Source organism: Microtus oregoni, unplaced genomic scaffold (assembly GCF_018167655.1).
Source record: "Microtus oregoni isolate MIOR12 unplaced genomic scaffold, Mior012 000019F_ref0000042, whole genome shotgun sequence".
NCBI lineage: Eukaryota > Metazoa > Chordata > Mammalia > Rodentia > Cricetidae > Microtus > Microtus oregoni.
Window position 1 is genome coordinate 34,247,913 of NW_024543078.1, and position 19,428 is coordinate 34,267,340.

General features: G+C 43.5%; 1 protein-coding gene across 1 annotated transcript; it reads left to right on the plus strand.

Moving 5' to 3' along the window:
* The first annotated feature begins 590 nt into the window (after positions 1-590).
* Positions 591-16,595, plus strand: LOC121459386 (histone H2A.V). Its single transcript, XM_041669090.1, has 5 exons — positions 591-968; positions 5,547-5,624; positions 11,933-12,046; positions 15,384-15,513; positions 16,151-16,595. Exons 1-5 carry the CDS (start codon positions 966-968, stop codon positions 16,210-16,212), a joined length of 387 nt encoding a protein of 128 aa, XP_041525024.1. The 5' UTR covers positions 591-965; the 3' UTR covers positions 16,213-16,595.
* The last annotated feature ends 2,833 nt before the right edge of the window (positions 16,596-19,428 follow it).

Sequence of the window (19,428 nt, forward strand, 5' to 3'; positions counted from 1 at the left end):
CCATCTATCTAGAGGAAATTTTCTAAATACACTGGCTTGGGAAAACCGAACCGTAAGGGCAAAGTCTCAAAATAAAACAAAAGAGTAGAGAATTATTTCGTTCGCAATTAATTCCTAGGACTAGTCTGGGCTTCCCACGGCGAAAAGAATAAACCTTTGGAAGCTGGAACCAGAACGAAGTCCTAAGAATTCTGATGGGGTGTATGAAAATGACTACGTTCTCCTAAGCTCACTTCTTCAGCTGAGAAACGGACGGACGCAGCTCTCCCAAATCGCCCAGGTTCTATGATCATCACAGAAACAAAGAAGCGTTTTAAAGTTGTATGAACGGGTGGACGATAGCTAGAGAATTTTACTACCGTGCCGGTGGGTCACACATATTCCTAAGTTTTCCCAATAGCTTCCGCACGAAGGTAATTCCACTTAAGACTTTTCCTTCCGTGCTACTTGGACATTTCCCCTAAACTTCTAGTAATAGAAGAAAAACAAAGCAAACTAAGAAGGCCTAGCGGGCTCGTGCACGGGCGGGAAAGGCACAGGGGCCCCGAATCACTCCGGTCCGTTGGCTCACCCCGCTGTTGTTCCCAGACTCCCGCCTCCGGCGCGGCCGGCAATGTTTTCATTGGCTTTTCTCCTCTCCCATTGGTTCGTTCTTCTGTTCGTCAGACTCCGCGCCAGGAGAGAGGCGGAGAGCGCGTCAATGTTGGGGTTGGAGGCCCCGCCTCCAAGTGCCGTGTGCAAAAACAAACAGCCGTTGGGGAGGCGGTGCCGAGAGGGCGGAGTTCCGGCTAGAAGGAAGCGTCCCATTGGTCCGCCACCGAGGTTCAAATGAACAACACGAGCGGCTATTGGTGGCGGCGGCGCGAGGCGGGCCGGGGGCATTGTCCGGCTCCGGCAGCGGTGGTCCAGCTGCAAGAGCGGCGGCGGCGGCGCGGGGCGGCAGTGGGCGTCGCGCGGCCAAGACCATGGTGAGTGCGGGGCGGCGCGGGGAGCAGGCGCGCGGAAGCCCCGGGCGGCGCCTCCACCTGTGGCGCTGGGAGTGGGCGGTGTCGCGCAGCCGAGCGGGAGCGCCCGCCGGGGCCGGACTCCGCCTGGGGGGCCGCGCCGGACGCGGGAGGCAGAAGCAGGGGCGGGTTCAGCGGCTCCCGGAGGAGGACCCGCCGCCGCCGGGCCAGTGCGGAGTCTCCGGCGCCGGGTTACGTAATGCCCCTGCTGAGGATCGGAGGAGTTCTGACCCTGCCCACCGGTACCGCTCTGTCGGTGCGCGGTTTGCACCGGCTTGAGGCGGTCACCGGATTATGCCCCCACTTCTGTAAAGGCAACGGTTTATTTACAGGGCTTCATCTGAAAGTATCTTTTCATTCTGCAGTTCGGATCTAGTTGAAAGCGGACTTTTAGAAATGAAAGTGAATAAAACTTTAGCACCATTCTAAATTCAGGGGAAGGAGAAAGTGCTAAAAGCAACGGAAACCTGTGCGTTGCGTCAAAATTGTTAGAGGGAATGACGCTCACAGTTATGGAATTGTATTGATGTTGGTATTCCTGTTCTAAGTATCCTTTCACTGTTAAAGAAATAACATGCCTTCCCAATAGTCTGTCCACACACGTAAGAGATTAATTAAGGAAAAACTATTTAGTAGCGCATGTCCGGCTGGGTTAACACCTTAGCAAGAGCCAGCTTTCGTCGGGAGCTCTAATTTATGTACATTTTAGGCTTGTGCATTCCACAGACACTGTCATCCTGAAATCTCTTTTCGGTTTCGGGTCCCAGGTTACACTTCGAACAATTAAAACAGAGGCAGGAGATTGCAAGTCTGGCCACTTAGGCAGATAGGAGATTTACACAGCAAAAAATACTACATATTACCAGGATTATTGTAAGTATGCCATTGTTGTTCTTCTTTTTCGAATAGTCGTTTCCGGGTCATCTTTCCCACCTGACAGAATTATGTTTTCCCTGATAAGAGCTCCGGGGAGTAAATGGCAGACTACGACTTAATGGTGCTTGTGACCCTGTGCTGCCTGCCGCCTTGATTTGTGTTTGGGTGTGGGAATCTGGGCGTAACTGCTGGTCTTAAATCGGTGCTGTCTCCTTTGCTGTGGGAATGGAGTCTTAACTGGCTGGGTCAGTCCCGGTGAATAAACTACTGTATCCTAGCATCCTAAATTCCCCTTATCAGGAACAGGCACGGTTAGCCTAACTGCACTGCCTATCTTTGGGTTCTTTTGGAGGCAGTGCTCCTTTAGCTAAATCTGATTTGTGTCAGTGTCTCCTAAGCAAACCTATTAGGAAGTGCATTATCACATCAGTCTTAGTACTTTGAGTTTCTCCTACATCTTCACGAGACAGGTACCTTCAACAGGTGCGGCTGCCTTCAAAGTTAAAGCCAACCCCAGGCTATCATTTCTCAATGACAAATAGTGTAATGTGTCTCATGTTGATGACATGTGAGGTGTTTAGTAGATGACTATAAACAGATTGGCCAGTGGAAAGTAGCCAAGTTTGGACTTGTAAAATTCTCAGACCTCAAACTAGAAAAGTTCTGTCAGCTGTCATTGTGTGGTGACTGCAGGAGTTACTTGTTCGTACAGAAGTTAATCTGCTCAGGCAGTTAGGAGTTTCTGTTTGTTTCTTTGTGTTTCTAGACAGGGTTTCTCTGTGTAGCTTTGGTGCCTTGGATCCTGTCCTAGAACTAGCTCTTGTAGACCAGGCTGGCCTCGAACTCACAGAGATTAACCTGTCTGCCTCCGGAGTGCTGGGATTAAAGGTGTGGGCCACCACCGCCCGGCCTCAGGTGGTTGGTTTTTATGATCCCGGTTAGTTTTTCTTTCTCACATTGTAGTGATAGGTTTTCAATATCTACCCACAAATACATAAGCATTAAGAGAAAAAAATATACTGATGGTGTTGATTGTCCTTGGTTAAAAAAAAAAAGAAAAAAATTGACGGGAAATAAAAGTGGTCTATTAGAGTAATAGCAAAGTATCCAATTTTCAAGGCGAAAATCTATTTCAGTATGTTCCTTTCCCATGAATAAACTTTTTTTTATTTATGTATGTATATTTTGGAATAAACTTTTTAAACCCAGACAAAGTTTGTATTCATTGTGTATATGTAAGGGTGGGCTTATGAGGTCAGAGGACAGCTTGCCCAAGTCTGTCCTCATTCCACCAGTGAGTCTCAGGCTCAAGCCGAGGTGGTAAGGTTAATGCCAGTGACCTGTACCTGCTGAGCCAGCTCCATAGCCTAGCTTTTACATATTTTCTCTTTTTCAGTCATCAACGATTTCTTATTTAAAGTTGATTATATGTGTAAGTAGCAGCTTATTGTTTTTTTTAAAGTTTTTTTTTTCTTTTTGGTTTTTGTTTGGTTTTTTTTTTTTTAATTTATTTATTGTGTATACAATATTCTTTCTGCGTGTATGCCTGAAGGCCAGAAGAGGGCACCAGACCTCATTTCAGATGGTTGTGAGCCACCATGTGTTTGCTGGGAATTGAACTCAGGACCTTTGGAAGAGCAGACAATGCTCTTAACCGCTGAGCCATCTCTCCAGCCCTTGGTTTGGTTTTTCAAGGCAGGGTTTCCCTGTGTAGCCCTGACTGTCCTGGAACTCACTCTGTAAACCAGGCTGGCCTCTAACTCATATAGATCTATCTGCCTTTGCCTCCTGAGGGCTAGAATTAGAGGTGTGTGCTGCCACCACCCAGCTACAATATTTATTGTAAAAAATGCTAAGCTTTGCTCACAGCAGCTAGAAATGGTAACGCCAAAGCTTGGGTGCTCCACAGTCTTGAACTCCCCCCCCCCCCAAATTCGCTGCTGTGATCAGCTTCCCGCAAAATACAGACAAATAGAATAACGAGTGGCCCTTACTCCACTTCCCAATAGTCTTTGTTCTATCTGAATCTCTGTATCATCTGTGTTCTGTATTTTTAAATGCAGAATTGCTAGTTGAGTTCTTATAGCATCCCAGAGCTGCTATAGCCCACATCTCCAACTCTTCTACATTTCTCCTGTAAATCAGCTCCAGAAGCCTAAGAGCCATAGATCAAGTTTAGTCATGACAACAACCCCACTCTTGGTACTAAGTTTCTTTATTATTTTCCTCATCACCTTGACCAGATACTTGACAAAAAGGTTTAAAAAAGGAAAAACTGCTAAGCTATAATGGCGTCCAGCATTTGGACGTAGAGCCAGGCAGATCTCCATGAGTTGAGGCCAGCGTAGCCTACAGAGAGAGTTCCAGCAGGATAACCAGGACAACACAGAGAAACCCTGTCTCGAAAAACCAAAAGAAAATGTGGGAGGGACTTTGGATCATGATTTCAGATGATTTTGGGCCTCAGTTGCCCCCATACTCTTGGGCAAAGCATTATGGTAGCAAGAGTGTGTACTTCATGGCTTGCCAGGAAACAGCCAGTTATAGTGCACTCTGTAAGGACATACACCAGTGACCAACAACCTTCATTTCTGTCTCACCACCTAAAGAGTGCTAATATTTGAGAATGAAGCCTTCAACTCAGTCCATTACATGTGGCTGATTCTGTTTATTTGGCTGCTGTAATAATGTTGTCGTGAACAGAGCTGTACAAGTACCCATTTGAGTCATGACTTGTTTGGGGTCTGTAACTAGAAATGGACTGGCTGGGTCCTGAGGAACTTCATTCTCTTTTTTCAGTGTTTAGTTAGCCTAATTTTTGATAACATGGTTGTTCTTCCTCCCAGAAAAGATAAATTCTCAATTTTCTATGGAAATAATGTTATGCTGATCTTTTTGAAAAGTTAAAAGTTGCTGGGCAATGGTGGCATGCACCTTTAATCCCAGCACTCGTAAGACAGGCGGATCTCTGTGAGTTCAAGGCCAGCCTGGTCTACAAGAGCTAGTTCCAGGACAGGCTCCAAAGCTACGGAGAACCCCTGTCTTGAAAACAAAGGAAAAAAAGAAAAGTTAAATGTTTCTGAAATGCATGAAACTTAATGTCAATCAAAAATTTGTCAGATTTATAGATAACTGAAACTTTAAATATGTGTTAGTGATTGGTTTTTTAATGTGTTAATAGAAGGTTTTATATATATATATATATTTACAGTGAGGCAGCAAATCACCTAAATATCTTAAGTTTTGTTTTGTTTTTTGTTTTGTTTTGTTTTGTTTTGTTTTCGAGACAGGGTTTCTCTGTGGTTTTGGAGCCTGTCCTGGAACTAGCTCTTGTAGACCAGGCTGGTCTCGAACTCACAGAGATCCGCCTGCCTCTAATATCTTAAATTTTTATAAGAAATTTTTACGTAGTTAGGCAGTAGGTGTGCACGCTTTTAATCCCAGCACTCGAGAGGCAGAGGCAGAACGATCTCAGAGTTCGAGGCCAGCCTGGTCTGTAGAGCGAGTTTCAGGACAGGCTCCATAGCTACTGAGAAACCCTGTCTCAAAAAAACTAAAAAAGAAAGGAGAAAGAAATAAAGAAAGAAATTAAGAAATTTTTACCTAAAGTATTGTTTTGTGACTTTTTTGCATTAACATTTTCAACTCCAAATTGTTTTCCTCTAGGCTGGAGGCAAAGCTGGGAAAGACAGTGGGAAAGCCAAGGCTAAGGCAGTGTCCCGCTCACAGAGAGCTGGGCTGCAGGTAATGAATGAATCCATTCTGTCAGTTTTTTGTTTTCTTTACATTTGTAATTCATGACCCAGAGATGGTTTATTGATTGCAGAAATGTCCTTTTTTATAATACACCTTTGAATGTGAGAGTAACTAGTTAAGGCATAAATTATAAAGTAAGCCATTAGTTTGTATTTTATAAGAGAATAGGATGTCTTAACAAATTTGTTAATTTTTTTCCCCCTCTATTAATGTCTGTTCTTGGGCCTGGAAAGCAGAATTAACAGTTAAGAATGTGTGCTGCTCTTGTAGAACAGCCTCCTATGACACCTAATCGGGGATCTCACACAACTCATACCCACACAGACCCGCGTACGCTTAACAGTGAAATAAACCTCTTTTTAAATGCCTGGTTTCTCAAGATTATAACTATGTTCTTCATTCTTACAAATTTAGAGTGCGTATACTCTGGTTTTCCTTTTGAGAATGTTTGTAGTGGCTCATTGACTTTCAGGACAGGATAGAACTAGAGACCAGTATTGGATTTTTGCACTATTCTCTAAATATTTCCCAAAAGACTTCCATTGTAGTCTGAGAAGTATGTTCTAAACTCCTAAGTATTCTCAAATTTCATGTATGTGAATTATTACGACGTCAACCTACAGACAGAGTTTTCTAGGTGAGTAAAAATTATTCCCTGCACATAAGAAATGCTTCAAAAGGGGCTGGAGGAGCCAGGGGTGGCGGCACACACCTTTAATCCCGGCACTCGCGAGGGCGGATCTCTGTGAGTTCCAGGACAGCCAGGGCTGTTATACAGAGAAACCCTGTTTCAAAAAAGAGGGGTGAAATGGGGAGCTGGAGTGTTGGCTCAGTGATGAAGAGTGTTTGCTCTTCTAGAGGACCAGAGTTGATTCTCATAACCTACATGGTAACTCAAAATCATCTGTAACTCCATTTCCAAGAGGGTTAAGCCTTCTGGCCTCTTTGGGCACCAGGCACACATGTGGTAAATAGACATCAATGCAGGCAAAACATTCATATACACAAAAATAAGGGTGTGTAATTTTTTGTTTTTTTGTTTTTTTTATTTTTGTTTTTCAAGACAGGGTTTCTCTGTGTAGCCCTGACTGTCCTGAAACTCACTCTGTAGACCAGGCTGGCCTCAAACTCCCAGAGATCCGCCTGTCTCTTCCTCTCGAGTGCTGGGATTAAAGGCATGTGCCACCACTACCCGGCTCTTAAATAGTTTTTAAGTGGGAAATTGGAAGTCCATACTATGTGATGTTGTGTGTGTGTTGTTTTTTCATAGCTTCCCTTTGTAGCCGTGTCAGCCTCCTGCCTCAGGTGTGCTCACCACAACAGCAAATCATGTTTCTTATGGCAGTTTCAACAAGTGGGTTACAGAATCTCTGTGACACAGAAGGAAAGGGAAGAGGAACTTCAGTTCATTTTGTTTTCTTTGTTTTGGGGGGTGTTGCTTGCTTGTTTGAGACAGGATTTCTCTGTGTAGCCGTGGCTGGCCTGGATCTCACTCTATAGACCAGGCTGGACCCAAACTGAGAGATCTACTTGCCTCTGCTTTCTGAGTGCTGGGATAAAAGATGTGTGCCACCACCGCTTAGCTGTTTTTATTTTAATTTTATGTGTATGATTGTTTTACCTGCTTGCATTTGCATCATGTGTGGAGGTCCAAAGAAAGCATGGAACTCCTGGAACTGAAGTGAACTACCATGAGGGTGCTGGAAACCAAATCCAGATCCTCTGTAAGGGTAGTGTGTGCTCCAACTGCTGAGCCATCTTTACAGTTCAGGAACTTAGCTTTTAAAGTATTGTGTATTTTAGGGCACTGCTTAAATTCTCATAATTTATTTCAGGTATATTTGAGCAGTGGAGACTGTTGTATTGGTTTAATAAATAAAGGGATTGGTGCGGGGGAGGGGCACGGGAGAGAAGAAGAAAAGGGTTGGTGAGATGGACCAGCATATAAAGGCATTTACCTCCAAATGCCTCCAGACCCAAATGATGGAAGGAGATATCCAACTTTGGCAAGTTGTCCTCTGACTTACACACAAATAAGTAGTGGAGCCTGGAGAGATGGCTCAGCAATTAAGAGCACTGGCTCCTCTTCTAGAGGACTAAAGAGGTTCCCTGCTCTCGTTTGGGCATCTCTTACCTTAGTCTGTAGCTCCAGCTCCTGGGGATTCAGTGCCCTCTTCTGGTCTCCCTAGTACATAGACACAAATAAATGTAATAAAGTATTGTAAGATAAATATGCCGGGGGGGGGGGGGGTGCATGCCTTTAATCCCAGTACTCAGGAGGCAGAGGCAGGCAGATCTCAGTGAGTTCGAGGCCAGCCTGGTCTACAAAGCAAGTTCTAGGACAGCCAGGACTGTTACACAGAGAAACCCTGTCTTGAAAAAACAAACAAAAAAAAAAGCAAGATAAATATTTTAGTGATTTAAAGGATTAAAAGTCATGCATGTAGCTGGTGGTGATGGTAGACGTCTTTAATCCTAGCACTTGGGAGGCAAAGTGAGTGAATCTCTGAGCTTAAGGCCAGCCTAGTCTACAGGAAAAGTTCCAGGACAGCCAGGGCCAAACAAAGAAACCCTGTTTTGGTGGTGGGGGTGGGGCGAGTTCATATAGGAGTTAGAGAGAGAACTCGGTAGTTAAGAGCACTGAGTGTTCTTCCAGAGATCATGAGATCAATTCTCCACACTCGAATGGCAACTACAATGTCTGTAACTCTAGCTCAGGGGATTGGGCATGCAAATGGTGTGCAGACATACATACAAGGCAAAATGCCTGGACACACAAACTTTTAAAAATAAAATGAGCATGGCTTTGTTTTTTGTTCTTTTAGGTTTTTTTTTTGTTTTGTTTTGGTTTTTTTGTTTGTTTGTTTGTTTGTTTGTTTTTTCAAGACAGGGTTTCTCTGTGGTTTTGGAGCCTGTCCTGGAACTAGCTCTGTGGACCAGGCTGGTCTCGAACTCACAGAGATCCGCCTGCCTCTGCCTCCCGAAATGTGTAGCCCAGGCTGGCCTCGAACTCGTGAACCCCCTGCCTCTGCCTCCTTCAGCAAATCCTACCGGCGTGCGCCACCACAACCGGCTGTCTTTGTTTTAAAAATAATCCATGTAACTGAGGAAGTCTAGCGTTGCCTGTGATAGTAGCTGCTTTGGAGGCTGAGGCAGTAGGATCACAAATTCAAGGTCAATCTGGGCTACATAGTGTGTTAAAGACTATGCTAAGTGTGGGCAGCTTAGCCATACTCTGCCTCAGAAAATAGAGAGCAAGTCTTAGGTATTGTACAAAGCTTCTAAGCTCAGATTTCTGCAAATTGGAGGCCAACCCACACACTGCACACTCTGTATAGCAAAATCAAAGAAAAAGTACAAAGAAAGGATATCGCTTTAGCAGTAAAGCACATGCCCAGGATGTTGTCAGACTCCAGGTTCAGTCTCTAGAGCTACAAAAAAGAAGTATGAGCGGTCGATGGGAAGAGGTAGAGAGTTGAAGCCCCTCCCCTGTCCCACAAAAAAAAAGGTTTTCTCTAAGATTGTAACTTTCTTTTAATCCCAGCACTCGAGAGGCAGAGGCAGGTGGATCTCTATGAGTTCAAGACCAGCCTGGTCTACAAGACAAGCTCCAAAGCTACAGAGAAACTCTGTCTTGAAAAATTAGGGGTGTTGAAGGGACTTAGAACTTTCTAATCTAAGGCCGGGCAGTGGTGACGCACACCTTTAATGGCAGCACTTGGGAGGCAGAGGCAGGCGGATCTCTGTGAGTTCGAGGCCAGCCTGGTCTACAAGAGCTAGTTCCAGGACAGGAACCAAAAAAAGCTACGGAGAAACCCTGTCTCGAAAATCAAAAAAAAAAAAAAAACTTTCTAATCTAATAGAGGATTGTAGTATGAGTGCTCTGTAAGGTAGATGTGATACACTAGTTACTGCAGAGTTGCAGAGTTTATTGAAATGCATATTAAATAGTTAAAAGCAGAAATAAGGCCAGTTTTGTAAAGGTTGTCCTACACAAAATTAACTAGTTTCAGATCATTTATGAAAAATTAGTGCTGTGAGGGCTGGAGAGATGGCTCAGAGGTTAAGAGCATTGCCTGCTCTTCCAAAGGCCCTGAGTTCAACTACCAACAACCACAAGGTGGCTCACAACCATCTGTAATGGGGTCTGGTGCCCTCTTCTGGCCTGCAGGCATACAGACAGATAGAATAATGTATACATAATAAATATTTTTTTAAAAATTAGTGCTGTGGATGAGATTCATAGTCTAAAAGAATAAGAAACACAAGAACATTGATGATCCCTTTCAGAATTTTTTTTGTATTTTTCTTTTTTTTTAATTAATTTTTATTGAGCTCTACATTTTTCTCTACTCCCCTCCCTGCCTCTCTCCTCCCCTTCAACCCTTTCCCAAAGTCCCCATGCTCCCAGTTTACTCACAAGATCTTGTCTTTTTATACTTCCCATATAGATTAGATCTATGTATGTATCTCTTAGGGTTCTCATTGTTGTCTAGGTTCTCTGGGATTGTGATTTGTGGGTTGGTTTTCTTTGCTTTATGTTTAAAAACCACTTATGAGTGAGTACATGTGATAATTGTCTTTCTGGGTTTGGGTTACCTCACTCATAATGCTGTTTTCTAGCTCCATCCATTTTCCTGCAAAATTCAAGATGTCATTTTTTTCTGCTGTGTAGTACTCTGTTGTGTAAATGTACCACATTTTCCTTATCCATTCTTCGGTCGAGGGGCATTTAGGTTGTTTCCAGGTTCTGGCTATGACAAACAATGCTGCTATAGACATAGTTGAGCACATGTCCTTGTGGCATGATTGAGCATCCTTTGGATATATACCCAAAAGTGGTATTATTGGGCCATGAGGAAGGTTGTTTCCTAGTTTTCTGCGAAATCGCCACACTGACATCCAAAGGGGTCAAAATATTTTTTATTTGTTTTGTTTAGGAACCAGTGTTTGTAGACAGGGGACAGGGTCCTGTAACCCAAGTTGTCCTCAAGCTTGTGATTTTCAGTGCTTCTCTCCCCAGTGCTAGATTCCAGTTGTATGCCAGCCACTAAGTTGTTTTAAGAGGTATGCGTGGTCCTGTACAAAGAATCACTGGGCATCTGCCTGAAAACTTAGCAAGGCCCTGTCTCCTCTTTTTTGTTTTTTTGACACAGTGTTTCACTGTGCAGTAGTGGCTGTCCTGGAACTTGCACTGTAGACTAGGCTGGCCTCAAACTCCGAAGTCTGCCTGCCTCTGCCTCCCAGGGATGAGATCGAAGGTGTGCTCCATGCACAACCCACCCTTCCTAAGACATTGTCTTAAAGGCCTCATTGTCGGGCAGGAGAAAGGCTCAACTATTAAGAGAACTGACTTCTTCCAGAAGATCCTGGTTTGATTCCAAGCACCCATATGGGAGATCACAACTGTCTTCCGGTTTTAGGGGATCCAGTGGCCTTTGAAGGAACTAGGCTCACATGTTGTACACCCATACACATAATATAAGTTTAAAATACAGTTCTTTGTGGTCTCTAAAGCTCAGTAAGAGATGGTTTGGCTGTCTTGCTACATGCCAGAAAGCACACCTTACTAACATTACGAAACAGAAATAAGGCATTGATTGTGCTCTTAAAATTATAATTGCTTCTGGTGACATTCCTTAAGAATGAGATCTTGGCCGGGTAGTGGTGGCACACGCCTTTAATCCCAGCACTCAGGAGGCAGAGGCAGGTGGATCTCTGTGAGTTCGAGGCTAGCCTGGTCTACAAGAGCTAGTTCCAGGACAGGCTCCAAAGCTACAGAGAAACTCTATCTCGAAAAACCAAAAGAAATAAATAAAATAAAATTGAGGAAGAACAGAGTTAGGGTCAGAGGAGAATGGTGGGTGAAGGTTGAAAATCATGTGACTTTTATGTGAAAATTGATCAGATACAATTGTGATATTGGGCCAGGCAGTGATGGCGCACGCCTTTAATCCCAGCACTCTGGGATTAAATCCCTGCTTCTGGGAGGCAGAAGCAGGTAGATCTCTGTGAGTTCGAGGCCAGCCTGGTCTACAGAGTTAGTTCCAGGACAGGAACCAAAATAAAAAATTTTTTAAAAAAATGTGATTATTGGGCTTTATTGAACATGTAATTGATAACAGCATGGTATACTCATTTTTACAGTGAACTGCATTGCTCAAAAATTGAAGATTTGGTCCATATAGGTGCTAGGACCATTAACTACTGAGTAAATTTGCCCGTAACAGGGGTAAGCCTTCAGTTATACTCAAGCACTGCAGTGCCTCCCAACAAGAAAGACGTCTCTTTTTCAGTTTCCTGTGGGCCGGATCCACAGACACTTGAAGACTCGCACCACAAGCCATGGACGGGTGGGAGCCACTGCTGCTGTGTACAGTGCCGCCATTCTGGAGTACCTCACGGCTGAGGTTTGTGGAGACGTCACGTGGGGATCCAAAGGGTTGCTCTAAACTAAATGGCTGCAGCTGCCATGGAGAACACATTTTTGATTTGTATTTTATGTACATTGGTGTTTTGCCTGTATGTATGTCTGTTTGAGGTTGTCAGATCCCCTGGAACAGGAACCATAGATAGTTGCGAGCTGCCGTGTGGGTGCTGTGAATTGAAGGTGGGGGTCCTCTGGAAGAGCAGTCAGTGCTCCCAGCCGCGCCACACACACACACTTTTTTGGGGTGGGGGTGTTTTCAAGACAAGATTTCTCTGTGTAACTGTCTTAGCTGTCCTGGAACTTACTTTGTAGACCAGGCTTCAAACTCACTGAGATCCGACTCCCAAATGCTGGGACTAAAGGCGTGTGCCACCACCCAGCCTGAGAATACTTCTAAAGAGATTAGTGCACTCTTTTTTTGTTTTGTTTTTGTTTTTGTTTTTTTGAGCCTCATATTGTCTAGTCTTGTTCCAAACTCCAGCATGCCAGAGGGTGACCATGAACTTTTGTTCCTTTTGTCTGACCCCATCCTCCTGCCCCTCGCCCCACCCCCATCTTCCCTCAGTGCTGGGTAGCAGAAGTAAACCACCACACTGGCTGCTTCCTTTTCTTCTGTTTTGCTTTTTTTGAGACAGCAACTCGTGCTGGCCTAGAACTTACTCTGTGTTCTGCTTAGCGTGTGGAGTTTGTTGATTTGGCTTGGTAGAGACAGGTGACTGGCTGATTGGAATTCTGTGTAGACTAGGCCAAACTTCATCACTTTGCCAATTTTTTGTTTGTTTTTTGCTTTTTTTTTTTTTCTCCTGAGATAAGATTTCTCTGTAGCTTTGGAGCCTGCCCTAGAACTCCCTCTGTAGACCAGGCTGGCCTCGAACTCACAGAGATCTGCCTGCCTCTGCCTCCTGAGTGCTGGGATTAGAGGCGTGCTCTACCAATTGGAGTCCTGGTGTGCTTGGTTTCTGTTTGTTTATATTTAAGTGAGGGCAAGCAAACCACATTTTTCAGAGCCAGGATAAAGAAGTACTTTGTAGTAAGTGAACTGTGAGGTACATATGTTAGTCATTTGGCAGTGTTTGAGGCTCCTTGCCTTGCACACATGAAGCCCTGGGATTGTTTCCCAGCACCCCCGTAAACTGGGGATAGTGGAGTCAGGAGGATCAAGAACTCAAGTCATCTTAGCTACATAGTGAATTCAAGGCCATCCAGGGGTATATGATAACTCTTTCTTTAAAAAGTAAACCAGGGACACTACTCAAGAAGTTACAACATGCCTTCTTAGTTTATGAAGATTTGTAATAGAATATGGCCAGGTATGGTGGCATATGCTTGTGGTCTTAGATAGGAAGGTTGTGAGTTTGGGGCCATCCTCAGCTATCTAGAGAGTCCCTGCCCCAAAACTAACAAAGAACTTGCTCTGTTAAAATCAAAAACTTTTGGATCTAGTAGGTAGCAGAGTCAACAGCCCTTCCCTTGTGCTCATAAGTGAGCTTCACATTTCAGTTAGATAAGTTATTTTGGTAAGACTGGTTTGTTGGTTGGTTGATTTTTTTTTTTTCAAGACAGGATTTCTTTTTTTTTTTTTAATTTAATTTTTTTTTATTTTTTTATTTATTATGTACACAGCATTCTGTCTGCGTGTATCTCTGCAGGCCAGAAGAGGGCGCCAGACCTCATTACAGGTGGTTGTGAGCCATCATGTGGTTGCTGGGAATTGAACTCAGGAGCTCTAGAAGAGCAGCCAGTGCTCTTAACCACTGAGCCATCTCTCCAGCCCAAGCAGAACATTCATAATGGGGACGATGTGCTAGGGAACAAAGCTGAGAAATGTGACTGTAATGTGCACTAGTGATCGCATTGCCATAGTTTCATCACCCTCCTGTTCAAGATTTAACTGCTTTATCGATAGTTTGAGCTTTGCTATGTTACAAGTCAAAGGTTTCATGGGGGCATTTTGCTGTTAATTGAGATACTTTCTTCTTTGATCCTATTCCAGATTTTTACTACTGGCTTTAGGAGGATATGCATTTTCCTTTACTAGTGCTGTGGCATGTAGAGTTACACTCACCCGTGGAGGTCTTTCTACATTCCTATTTGGATTCAGCTACGTTTTCTTTGTGGTACTTGGGATTGAACCCACGACCTTATGAGTTAGGGAACTCTCTATACTCATCTACGTCTCTAGCCCTTTGGATGTTTTGTTTTATTATTTTATGTATTTGAGTATTTTACCTGCTTGTATGTCTGCTTACCACCTGCGTTCAGTGCTCACAGAAGCCAGAAGAGGGTGTCAGGTACTCTGGGTCTGGAGTTAATGGTTATGATGGGGGGGTTGGAGAGATGGCTCAGAGGTTAAGAGCACTGGCCACTGAAGCTACATGGTGGTTCACAACCATCTGTAATGAGATCTGGTGCCCTCTTCTGGCTTACAGCCATACATGCAGGCAGAACACAGTATACATAAATAAATTAAAAAAAAAGAATGGTTATGATCCACCATGTAGGTGTTAGGAATTGAACCAGGGTCCTGTGGAAGAGCAGCCAGTGTTCTTAGCCACTGAGACACCTCTCCAGTCCTGTCCTTTGTTTCTTTGACACAGCCTTGTAGGCAGCCTCAGCTGGCATTAGACTTGTGGTCCTACCCAGCGACAAGTGACTGAGCTACATGTTTCGCTCACAGCTGGCCAGGGTTTCTAGGGTAGACCGCCTCCCAGTACAGCTCAGTGAGAGGGTAGGTGCGTAGCTTGTGGGAATCCCTGCAGCTTTAGTTTCTTTATGCTTTTAACTTGTCACCCTTTATTCTTAGATCCAGCCTCATGATTAGTGCAATGCCATTGTCGTTCTGTCATAAGTATCATGTCTTACGAGTATCAAAACTCAGAATAAACAATAAATTCTGGGTTGTAACGGGATTTAGTTTTGCACCTGTCTTTTATTTCTTTGTCTACCAGTTTGCCAAAAGCACAGGTGTTATATAAATACATTTTAAAACAAGTCAGCATATTCTAGGTATTTAACCTTGGAGTTTTGACCAACCAGTGATGATTCGCGCCTTTAATCCCAGCACTCTGGAGGCAGAGGCAGGTGAATCTCTGAGTACAAGGCCAGCCTGGTCTACAGACTGAGTTCCAGGACAGCCAAGGCTACACAGAGAAGCCCTGTCTTAAGGGGTGGGGAGGTGTACGTGTGTCTCTGTGCAAGGAGGGGAGTCAATGGGAGGTACTGAGTGTCATAAAAACAAACAGTGACAGAGAGGTTGTTTTCCTACAGTTTGAAACCTACTGTTTACTTAATTGTGTTATTTCACGGATGCTTTAAAGGTGCTGGAGTTGGCAGGTAATGCTTCCAAGGATCTCAAAGTGAAGCGCATCACTCCACGTCACTTGCAGCTTGCAATCCGAGGTGATGAAGAGCTGGATTCACTCATCAAGGCTACCATAGCTGGGGGCGGTATGTGTTATTAAGTCTACAGTATTTCTAATTAACATCCTTCAGATCAGTGATCCTCAACGTCAGTAGTTAAATAGGAACCGTATGACTTTTAGGTCCACAAGTGTTAAGTGTACTACAGTTCTGTTGGTGCGGTGAACCTGGGTCCCCATAAATGCTACAGTTGAGCCACAACTCAGGACCCTCTAGGCCTCTTCTCATAGTGGTCTGAGTAAATATTTGTCCCCTTGCCATGGGCAGTGCTATTTTTATTTTAGCTTGTTGTTTACTTTTGTGATACTTCGAGCCTAAGGTTTAAAGTACTGCCCCATACATTTTGAACTATGCTAGAGAAATAACATGTCCTGAGACGTTGCTTGTTAGGATAGTCTTGGCAGGACCAAAGTGTTCTGTACGGTCTGTAAAGATGGAGTTACCAGGTGCTTCCAGAACCTTGTAGTGGCTGCAGTTAGCTACACTTACTATTCCTATAGAGTGGCTTCCGGGCTCCTATAGGTTTAATAGGATCCAAATATGAAAGGTGATTTAAATAAATTCTATCCTTTGTATAATTGCTTGTTTACTTTAGCACTAAAGCACTAAAATATTCAGAATGTTATCATAGTGTACTAACAAAACTTTTTGAATTTCATTCTAGGTGTGATTCCGCACATCCACAAATCTCTGATTGGAAAGAAGGGGCAGCAGAAAACTGCTTAGGAAGTGATTTAACCACCTGCTCCCCGTTACTGTCTGTAGCTGGACAGTGGACACCTGTGGGATTGTGTGGAAACTTTAAGAACAGTTCAGTGGAAAAGCATAGACAATTGCTGTAGACAAGCTAAAAGAAACACTTGTATGTTTTTAGACTTGTGAAGTTTGATAAGTCCCTTTCCCTGTGGTCATGGTCATGTGTTGATTGGCCAAGTTTCTCCCTTGTGTTTTATACAAAAATAGAATTGATAAAACATTTTTTACAAAACTAATTTGTCTCGGAATTTCTTCATGATGTGTTGGAAATACTTTGCTCATACCTGGGCATGGCTTTGTCTACATCAACCCTAGCATCTGGGAGGTGTGGGCAGGACCTTCAGAGTTCACAGTGACCCTTGCCTACCTACTGAGTTCTAGGGCAACCTGGATTACAAGAGACTCGGTCAAAAGAAAAAAAAAATTGCTCAGACATTGAAATTTTTAAGTTGCAAATTAGTCTTTTAGTGGTGGCCCACGCCTTTAATCCCAGCACTTGGGAGGCGGGGGCAGGTAGATCTCTTGAGTTCAAGGGCAGCCTGGTCTACAAAGTGAGTTCCAGGACAGGTTCCAAAGCTACAAAGAAATTCTGTCACGGAAAGCCAAAAAAAAAAAAAAAAAAAAAAGAGAGAGAGAAGAAAAATTTAGTCTTTCAGAATAATCTTAAAACAAAAATTGGAAAGTAGTATACCATGTTGAATCTTGGATACAATCTAATATACCATTATTTTTATTACATGCAACCAAGAAAGAAAATCTTTGTGAACTAATGCCAGCAATTAGGAGATAAATCTTCATTGCAAAGATAGAGGACAAAGGGGGAATTATATGTTCAGGATCAAAACTGGGAATGGAATGAGTTGAATCCTTGCCTGCGCACTTACCTTGTGTGGTGCCTCTGCTTCACTGGCCAAGGAGCATTATTGCCCCAGGAACCAAATGACCTGCTGAAAAGGTGACTGAGCTCGTGGAGGGGGCAGTTAGAAGCCAAGCCGCGACCTTTCTGCCCCAGAGTTCACACCATAACTTAGAAATGCCGCTGTTTTATCGGTTTTCTGCTGTTGTCTGGGAAGTCTGACTTTCTGTGGTCTCATAGATCCCACAAACCTGCAGTAACTTACAGTCTTTAAAGATGATGTCTAAGTAATAACGCACACAATTTAACTTAATTCACTAGTCAATGTATTACAGCCAAAATATTATTTTTCTTCCATGGAACTCTTTGTAAGAAAGGAGTTGATATAACAGTATCAAAACAATTCTTATTTTGAAGAAATAATTTTATCATGGAAATTGTGACAAATACACAGAAATAAAGAGAATAATGCTGATCTGATAGAGCCATATATCCTGTCCTCTGACTTTAGTCTTGTGCCAGTGGGTTACAGTCTTCACGTCTATGTGTTGTAGAGACTTACTCTGTTTCCACTAAATATTCCACTAGAGATGGGACACCTCGAAGATAGCTAACAGTTTTAATATGAAGTAACAGCATTCAGGTTTTCCTGGGTTTTGTTTTTAACGGTTTGTTTGAATCAAGATCTAGACAGGAGGCTGAAGAGATGGCTCAGCAGTTAAAAGCTCTGGCTGCTCTTCCAGAGGGCCAGGGTTTGAAAATTCCCAGCACCCGCATGGCAGCTCATAACTGTCTGTAACTTTGGTTCCATGTGACCCAACACACATGGCAAAACACTGATGCACATAAAACACTAAACAGATGATAGATAGATAGATAATAGATAGATAGATGATAGATAGATAGATAGATAGATAGATAGATAGATAGATAGATAGATAGGAGATCTAGAAAAGTTGGGACTGGAGTGATGGCTCAGTGACTGAGCACTGGCTGCTCTTCCAGAGGTCCTGAGTTCAATTCCTAGCAACCACATGGTGGCTCACAACCATCTGTAATTAGATCTGAAATAAATAAATAAATTTTTAAAAAAAGAAAAAAAGGTTGGGCAGTTGTGGCCTACACCTTTAATTCCAGCACTCAGAAGGCAAAGGTAGGTGGGTCTCTGTGACTTCGAGGCCAGCCTGGTCTATAGATAGAGCAATTTCCAGGACAGACTCAAAAGCTACACAGAAAAACCCTGTCTCCAAAAGACAAAAAAATCTGAATGAAAAAGAACAAAAACAACAAAAATCTCTTCCTACTCCATTTTTCTTGCCTCTCCAACACTTCTCTATTAGTCCTGCTGGCTTTGGGAGCCCCTGTGTGTCATATACATCATCTTTATCATTTATGCCCTGGCAACGCTTAAGCACGCATGGGCAGCCCGGGTATGGCGGTTCTCCAGCTGTTCCTGTGCTGAGCGGTCCTAGATGCTTGTGTTATTGTCATATCCAAGGTTCCACAGCCTTCCTTTATGCTGTCTAGCATTCTTTGGGCCTTCCTCTTCGCCTTATGCTGCGCACTCCTCCAAGCAGTGCATATCTGCCATCATTCATTCTTGTAACATGGCCCAAGTATCTCACGGGCCATTGTTGTATCCTGTAGTTTACTTCCTTCTGTAGATGGAGATGTTTCTTTTTATCTTTTTCTTTCTTTTTTTTTTTTTTTTTTTTTTTTTTTTTTTTTTTTTTTTTTTTTAAAAATATTTATTTATTTATTTATTATGTATACAATATTCTATCTGTGTGTATGTCTACAGGTCAGAAGAGGGCACCAGACCTCATTACAGATGGTTGTGAGCCACCATGTGGTTGCTGGGAATCGAACTCAGGACCCCTGGAAGAGCAGGCAATGCTCTTAACCACTGAGCCATCTCTCCAGCCCCCTCTTTTTTTTTTTTTCTGGTATTTTGAGACAGGGTTTCTCCATAGCTTTAGAGGCTGTCCTGGAACTAGCTCTTGTAGAACTCAGAGATGCACCGACCTCTGCCTCCCAAGTGCTGGGATTAAAGGCGTGCGCCACCACGGCCCAGCGATGGAGATGTTTCTTAATGTCCTTGTTGTACAGTCTCTCTTTGTGTGACTGCCTATACCCTTTTATCCAATTAGCTTTACTTGTAAATGTTCATAACAATGAGTCATTGGTCTGGCTCAAGGCCTCTGGTTGCTGGTCCACCGTCATCGCTGGATTCACACCGAACCTCCTGCCCTGAGACATGGAAATCCTACAGGCATTGGTCCACAGGACCAGTCACTTCACAAACTCTAGCGGGTCTAGATGTGGTAGAT

What these genes read in the sequence shown, in the direction of transcription:
- LOC121459386 (XM_041669090.1), top strand. An exon ending in TGGAGTACCTCACGGCTGAG is followed by an intron (nt 12,047 to 15,383) that starts GTTTGTGGAGAC and finishes GATGCTTTAAAG; the next exon opens with GTGCTGGAGTTGGCAGGTAA. An exon ending in GGCTACCATAGCTGGGGGCG is followed by an intron (nt 15,514 to 16,150) that starts GTATGTGTTATT and finishes ATTTCATTCTAG; the next exon opens with GTGTGATTCCGCACATCCAC.